Below are 8,275 nucleotides of genomic sequence, written 5' to 3'. Positions count from 1 at the left end.
GGTTCAATAATAACTGTGCTCTGACAGGACGTGATTTGGACCAACTGAGTTTTGTACGACACAGAGGGCTCCAACCAAATCAGTGCTGTGTCATGAGAAACCTCCGAAACTGTTACTTTTCACGAAATGGATCCACTGTAGTTTAGTCACACGCTTTTGTTAATACTTTTCGAGTGTATCTAAAACCCACCACGATACAGTTAAGACCCGCCCGTGGAAGCTTGTGATTGGCTGAACCGGAGGTAGGGAGTGCTCCGTTGTGTTCACTTGGACCGCACGGAGGTGCCGAAAGTCGGGGAGATGAAGATTTACTTTTCTGGCCCCCTGGTTTACAACGTCTAATAGCGCTGAGTCGGCTCATGCGATCTTCGCAAGGCTCGACGCGGCGACTCGCTCGCTGCTACTCGCTCGGTATTGTCTCGCGTGACTCAAGGTCGCCTGAGACGGCACGCCTCTGTCATCTCCACCGAAAACAAGCACTCCATTACAAGAACGGTGTTGTGGTGGGTTTTGGATACACGCACACTTTTCATTGGTTCAATATTCATAAAACCCACAGACACACTCAACCACTTTAACGTTCTCTTAAATTTGTTTCAAAACTAGATCTACAAGCTGTGTTGTAAGATGTTGTGAGATTAAATAGGGTTTAATTGGTTAATTCATTATGTATTTTTTTGTAAATTGGGGTCCCTGCGAGAGACCAAATGTATCTTTTGGGTCTCAAGCTGAATGTGATGGGAAACACTAACAGAAGCTAGCAGGGGGGAGGAGCCAGATCAGCTAAAACACACAGTCCATCCCAATTACTGTGGGCCCAGTGAGCGATCCTCCATTTAAACCACTGTTGGCCCTGTGCTGTGTTAGTTTGGTCGGTTGTCACATGGATAATGCATTACTCTATGTAAAGGGAAGCTGACAGGCCTCTTTATTTGTAGCACTGCTCTGTAGATTTGGTGCTGTTGGGCAGAGAGTCAGCGAGAGGAGAGTGAAAGACCACTCACATGGTCTCACATGTGTGTGCGTTGTCATGTAGTAGGTCCTAGTGCAGGCATGTACCTCAGTGAAACCCATGCATAACTAGGACATGTAGTATAAACGAATGTATTTGCTATGCTGGACACACGATTACAGAGAGATTACATTGGCCTCAGTGCCGTGTGGTGACCCACGCTCAACTCCATATTGAATAAAATGCCCCAGGATATTAACCATAGACTGTGGACGGTGGAAAGCCATTGGTTTCTATGCTGCGCAAATGAAGCTTTTTTTGGCCGTTGTATGGGTGACGGACGCCATCATTGTAGAAATCAACGTTCATTGGTAGAAATGGTACCATCTCGAATGCTATTGGCTGCCAACGGTCCCGTGCAACCGCAGGGATACATGGGAAATTTGTCTTGAGCTTGCCGAAAATAAAGCACACGAAGAATCATCACAAGCCTATGATCACAAGCCCCTCCTACAGCATACCCTGCTATAACATCAAATATAACAAAACGCACATAATGGTGATTGAAACGAGGCTTTAAACTAGCGACAGGAACCATAAAGTATTTATGACAATGTTTATTAAGGTAAGAAAAACTAATGTAAAAGTTTGGGCGAAATGGATGGAATCCTATGGAGAACATGTTGCTTCTGGTGCCAGAACAGCACAACTAGCGGCCAATCATGGGAACTTTCAGTTCCTTGTTGCTTCATTTTAAATCAGGACAACTACACACCTGATATTAACCCATACCTCTGTCTCTGTCTCTGTCTCTGTCTCTCTCTCTCTACCTCTGTCTCTGTCTCTGTCTCTCTACCTCTGTCTCTGTCTCTGTCTCTGTCTCTCTACCTCTGTCTCTGTCTCTGTCTCTGTCTCTCTCTCTCTCTACCTCTGTCTCTGTCTCTCTCTACCTCTGTCTCTGTCTCTGTCTCTGTCTCTGTCTCTCTCTACCTCTGTCTCTGTCTCTCTCTACCTCTGTCTCTGTCTCTCTCTACCTCTGTCTCTGTCTCTGTCTCTGTCTCTGTCTCTCTCTACCTCTGTCTCTGTCTCTCTCTACCTCTGTCTCTGTCTCTGTCTCTGTCTCTGTCTCTGTCTCTCTCTACCTCTGTCTCTGTCTCTGTCTCTGTCTCTGTCTCTGTCTCTGTCTCTCTGTCTCTCTACCTCTGTCTTGCTGTCTCTCTCTCCTCCCAGACCTGAGTGACCAGCTGTTGGAGGTGGTTGGGCTGGAGGGTGCCATAGAGATGGGTCAGATCTACACGGGACTGAAGAGTGCCGGTCGCAGACTGGCCCAGTGTGCCAGTGTCACCATCAGGTTTGCCTCATCATCAGATTATCTCCCACTGCTTGCCTCCCTCCCTCCCTGCCTCCACTCCATTCTTCCACATTCTGACATCCGTTGTACACGTAAACTATAGGGATAGAATTAGATGGGGTTAAAAAAAATTAATTCAGTTATGGGTTAAGAATTTTTTATTTATTTTTTATTTCATCACATATTTGAATTGGATGCTAATGTCTAATTTATGCCTCATCATACAACCCCGTTGTGGACCGAAAAAATAGCAGATCTATTGTCAGATCTACACGCTTTTTCAGTCCACAAGTATGTCAAATCCCTATGACTGGCTGACTGGCAGTCAAACAGGATGATAAATGATTCGTCTGACAGGTCTGAAGGCGCCACGGCCCGCCTTTCAGTTCTGCCACCATTTTGTCTAAAAGAGAGCGGTTCTAGCGCTGAGGTTTTATGTTGCTCTTGCTGTGCTCGGCCCATTTAACATCCACAGTGAACCAGTTACTGGACCATTTTAAAGGGGCAACATTCACAAGTTTCTCTCTCTCACCTGTTCAGTGAGCTGCCCTTAATATTTTCCTAGACCAGAGCAAAAGAGTATTCATCACAGTCATTCTCCCATACTGTGTTTCCCTACGCATGAAAGGCTTAAACTAACTTTGTGTGCGTGTGCGTGTGTGCGCGCGCGTGTGTGCGTGTGTGTGTGTGTGTGTGTGTGTGTGTGTGTGTGTGTGTGTGTGTGTGTGTGTGTGTGTGTGTGTGTGCGTGTGTGTGTGTGTGTGTGTGTGCGTGCGTGTGTGCTTGCGTGTGTGCTTGCGTGTGTGTGCGTGTTGGGCAAGTATATACAGTGTGTGTGTGTGTGTGTGTGTGTGTGTGTGTGTGTGTGTGTGTGTGTGTGTGTGTGTGTGTGTGTGTGTGTGTGTGTATACAGTGGGTCTGTGAGTTTAGAGAGGGAGGGGTGGTGCTGTCTGGGACTGGGTCTCATGGGAACAAAGTGTGCACTGTTTGACTCTGTCCTGGGACGGTGTGAACAGGCCTTCCGTGCCTCGGAGGTGCGTGTGATCTGACCCCCCAACACCCCTCCCCCCTCCTTCTTCCCTCCCTCCCTAACACCACACTCTTCACTCCAACCCTCTCCATACAGGACGTCAAGGCCACTGCCAATGCAGATTGATGGGGAGCCCTGGATGCAGCCCCCCTGTGCGGTGAGACTGAACTACTTGTGTGTGTGTGTGCGTGTGTGTGCGTGCATGTGTGCTCTTGTCTGTACAGGTATCTGTGTGACTTACTTTTTGCGGCATGGCCGTCTAGAACAGGGGTTTTCAAAGTGGGTGACGGGGCACCCTGCGGTGCCGTGACGGCAGTCCAGGGGTGCCGCGAGATAATTTGATAATATTTGGAATTTAATTGGACACTAAAAAATATTTAGTATAATTTATTATACTAGTTATTTTCAGTCAATTCTAACCAAAATGGCTATTATTTCAACATTTTCCACACAACATAATCGCTTAAATATAAGGTGCTGGGAGTGAAAATTATGAATATAATGTAGGGGTGCCTCGGATGAAGAAAATATTTATAGGGGTGCCCTGAGCCTAAATTTGGAATTCAGAGAACTGTGTACCACACTTTGAAATCACAACTCACACTTTGGACTGAAATGAAAGGATTGTTCTTTATCGCACTGTTGTGTTGTTTTGATTTGTTATCTTACAGGTCCGGATCACCCACAAGAACCAGGTGCCCATGTTACTGGGTCCACCTCAGAAGACGCCATTCTTTTTCTTCAAGAAACGTAACAGGAGCCGTGATTAGGAGGCACACACACCCTCAACGCATTACACACACACATGGGCTCTCACACACACACACACACACACACACACACACACACACACACACTCACACACACACACACACACACACACAAACACACAAACACTCATACAGTAACTATACACACAAAAAAATAATACTCCCTCAACTGACTGTTCGGTGGCTGGGGGTGATGGGAGGGGTGGAGTTTCATTAAAGAACACAAGTACACAACGACCAGGAGAACATTCCAGACAACTCATTCCTAAACGGACCAACGGACAATACCCCCCCACCCCCCCACTGGCCCACCCTGTTCTTGAAATGAAAGCCTCTCAGTATATCGACCTTTTCCTGTGTATCCACCATCTTCTACTTACTCCATGGATCGCGGTCCCAAGTCCTCCGTTGCATGGTGTGGCTTTAGTCCCAAGTAACATCTTGCCAAAGTAAAAACAAAAATATGTTAGGTCCCCAGTCCCTCGGTCCAAACCTCAAGCCCTCAGCTCTATCCCAGTTTTAACATCTTAACAGGTTCGGTGTGAATGGGGAAACCCTATAAAGAAAAGAGAAATAAAGGAAATGGGTCTGGGTGGGTGGTTGGATGGATGGATGGATGAGTGTTGGTGACAGTGTGAGGGGTTACGAGGAGAAAAACAAGACGGAGAAAGAAGTAGGTTTTGAGGTGAGATAGTGAAGAAGGATGGAAGAAAGGGAGGGTGTGATGCCATCTCTTTGTAGAACCTGTATGAATAATGGATCAGTGAGTACATGTAAGAGCGCTCACTCCACAGGCCTCCCTGCAGACCAAGAAGCACAGCACGGTCGAGGAGAGAAGGAGGAAGCCTCATCCATTATTCACCCGTTTAATTTTACAGGTTGATGGTGGTAGTAGGGCATACCCGTGGCCCTGGGATGTTTCCGTTCACAGGCTGATGGTAGAAGGGCGTAACCATGGCCTTGGGGGTGGGGGAAAGATGTAGGGATTCTGCAGAGGATCTGGTGCTAGCCAGGAAAGCTCCTTGCCGGGTGTCCTGCAGTTACTGTACATAGATTGGTTATGAATGGACCAGACTGGACTGAAATGAGGGATTGCTGTGTTTCTGAAGTGTCTTGTTTTCTTCGGTGCGTACAGGGGCATCACAAAGGGGGGGGGGGGAGGGGGGGGGAGTGGGACTGAGTTACTAGGGCCCAAGGTGGAGGGGCCTGGAATTATTTTATACTTTAGCTATTGAAAAATAGCAGATATACAAGCTCACAGCGCGGCACCGAGTGCCGCGCTGCGAGCTTGTAGATCTGCTATTTTTGAAAAGTCGTGAAAATGTGTGCAAATCTTTGAATAAGAATTATGTATTTTTTAAGCAAACATTTGAGTACCTGAGACGAATCACAGTCTAAGTCCGTATTTTAAAATGTTGGATAAAGACTTTTTTTTTATTTACCACAAACTAGATGTTTTTAATTTCTTGTCTTAATGTACTCCCCCCTCATTTTGTTGAGTTAGATTTTTTTACTTAACTCATATATATTGGGAATTATAAGACATAATACTTATGGAAAGTGGAAAAACAGTATATCTCCAGCAGTTGGTGGAACAACAGTCTAAGTCCGTACAAGCAATATTCAGCAGACAAAGGGAGCAGATAACATTAAAACCGACATTTAAACAAAATGAGGGGGATTGCATTAACAATTTAACAGATTAAAAATGACTAGTTTGTGGTACCCCCCCCCCCCCCCCCCCCCCCCAAATACATATAATTTTGAGCACCATTGACATAGAAACAGGTTTTTCAAAAAACCTTAGAAGGATTTGAAATATTCAAAGACTTGCACACATTTTCACGATTTTTCCAAAAAATTCAATAGTTAAAGCACAAAATGTTAGTGAATCCTTGTACCCAGGGCCCAGAATTTGGTGCGACACCCCCTAGTCACAAAGCCGGGCCAGCCAGGCCACCAAAACGCCAGATGTCCTGACCCCCAGCCAGAGGACACTGGTGGTGAGGTTAGGGATTGAAATGAATCCCCTCTGGGGCGTAACAACGGGGGCCCCCAGGAGTTTTATTTACCAGAGCGCCGACAGGGGGAATCTAAAATTACCCCTCTATTTCAGGGAGGATCTATCAATCCTCCTGTGAAACTCTGTGCTCTAATTATAGTGTCAAAACATCAACTGGCAATGTCAAGGGTGCAGGGAGTGTGAAAACCCAGGGCCATTGCCCACTGTAAAATGCTGGGCATTTTTTTTATTTCACTGTTGATTTTTGCTTCTTTGGGGTGTAAATTATAATATTTTGTTCAAATAAGTGTTAAATAGCTCTATATTCCTATAGCAATCATTGCTATTGAGTGTTTGTATCATTAGTTGCGTTTCCATAAAGCTGTTTTTTGCGCATTAAGGCTTTTGCATAAATCTTTTTAATGGAAACACTTCAAAATTCGAATAAACTTTCAATATTCGCAAAAACATTTATGCGCTTGGAGGAAGTGGATTTTGAGGCTTTATCGAAAAAACAAAATGCGCATTAGTGCAATGGAAACGGGTCAGCCAATAAAAGCGAATAAATGATGACTTCTGGTCCATCGTCCTCCAAGTTAACACTTTCCCGCTTAATGTCCATTGTATTAGCGTTAGCCCACAAAACAAACCGTCTATGAACTCTGTGTGTAAATTCCTCCCGTTTTTTTTAACAACGTGCCAGCTGTAGCTCTTTACAGACTGTTGTGCAAACACAACCTCCGACAGAACTTAAAACGAAGATTTGTTCAATGCAAACTTAAGAGGCTCTATTATGATCCAGGTCTTATGCCTTATGCCTTAACTTCTTTGCCTTTTTTTTACTATTTTGAAAAACATTTTTAAATACTTCAAATGCTGATCTACATGCACGTTGTGAGCTTGCAGATCAGCTATTTGAAATATTTTAAAAAATATGTCTATATAGTAAAAAAAGGCAAAGATGTTAAGGCATAAGGCATAAGACCTGGATCATAATAGAGCCCAAGCGAGCGAGTATTTCCCGGTGGATCTGAGCACAAGGGGCGGAGCCGCTCGATTGTCCACGACACTGCAAGCGGCGCGAAGGCCAGCGGACCTTGGTTTTGAGGTGGCCGCGAAGAGCGGGCCAGGGCCGCGCGGCCGGCGGAGCGCCGCGCGAGTTACGAAGCCGTGGTGAATGCAATCGTTATATTTATGCCCAGGCCGTAAGGCCTGGGCAAGCGCACGATAAACGCCCCGTCCAAGCGACTACAATGGAGCGCTCCCTAGCTCCGCTTCAGCCAATCAAAATCTTCGGTGGGCGGGGTTGCCCCCGCCCCTTGTGCACAGATCCACCGGGAAATACTCGGTCGCAGAGCCCAAAACTGTCTCAGTATCATGTTCAGTCTCTGTTTATGTGTTGTTTGTTTGTGTCGCTCTTCTGCGACCTGGCGTTTCCCAAGGACCCGGCCTAAGCACAACGGTGGGGGCCAGTGGTGGGCAAGGAGGTAGGGAACGCTTTGCTGTGTTCAATTGGATCGCGTGGAGGTGCCGAAAGTCAGGGGGACGAAGATTTACTATTCTGTCCATAACGGCACATAACTCGGTAACGGCGCTGAGTCGGCTCATGCGACCATCACAACGCTCGACGCGGCGACGCCACCTACTGCTTTTCTAGACGAACTAACTACTCTAATTTGAATGACACCCGCAGATGGAAACAGGCTAAATTCGCTTTGTCTTTTTGCGAATTTCTGTATACTATAGACAGACTTCTCCCTTTCTCTCCTGCTCTTTAGTAAACAGAGAATACATTTTCAGGTCCAGATGTTTACTAGAGAACTGGAAAGACGGAGAGAACCCTGTTACTGAACAAACACTATAGCAATGATTACTATCTATGAGCTTTTAGTTTTTTACAAAACCATAACACTAGACCCCCACACTGGACTCACTAGACTATAGACTTCACCAAATGATGATATGGTACTACACATAAGGAATTGGGTGTGTGTTTTTCTTTTAATCAGAAAAGGCATAGAAGTGATCAATAGGAGAAAATAACAAATACTAGCATGTTAATGTCGTCGATGCCTGTCACCGCAAAGACAGAATGCTTAGTTTAGTACTTACAGACTGTAACATGAGCATATTGCTGTCAAAAATGGCAAAATATACTATATGTGCAGAC

The 8,275-nt window shown here is 45.6% G+C and overlaps 1 protein-coding gene across 1 annotated transcript in view; it reads left to right on the top strand.

Annotated features, from left to right (window-relative positions):
• Positions 1–4,214, top strand: part of dgkg (diacylglycerol kinase, gamma) — a gene marked incomplete at its 5' end in the record, with an annotated part of 127,305 nt that extends 123,091 nt beyond the window's left edge. The window contains 3 exons of the mRNA XM_080753174.1: positions 2,183–2,303; positions 3,430–3,490; positions 4,005–4,214. Of these exons, the coding sequence (XP_080609300.1) occupies positions 2,183–2,303; positions 3,430–3,490; positions 4,005–4,103 (281 nt within the window). The 3' untranslated portion in view covers positions 4,104–4,214. The remainder of the gene's footprint in view (positions 1–2,182; positions 2,304–3,429; positions 3,491–4,004) is intronic.
• Between the last annotated feature and the right edge of the window lie 4,061 nt (positions 4,215–8,275).

This window comes from Nannobrachium achirus (genome assembly GCF_963921795.1).
Source record: "Nannobrachium achirus genome assembly, chromosome: 22".
NCBI lineage: Eukaryota > Metazoa > Chordata > Actinopteri > Myctophiformes > Myctophidae > Nannobrachium > Nannobrachium achirus.
Note: the sequence above shows the minus strand (reverse complement) of the source record. Positions and strands in the feature narration are given on the sequence as shown.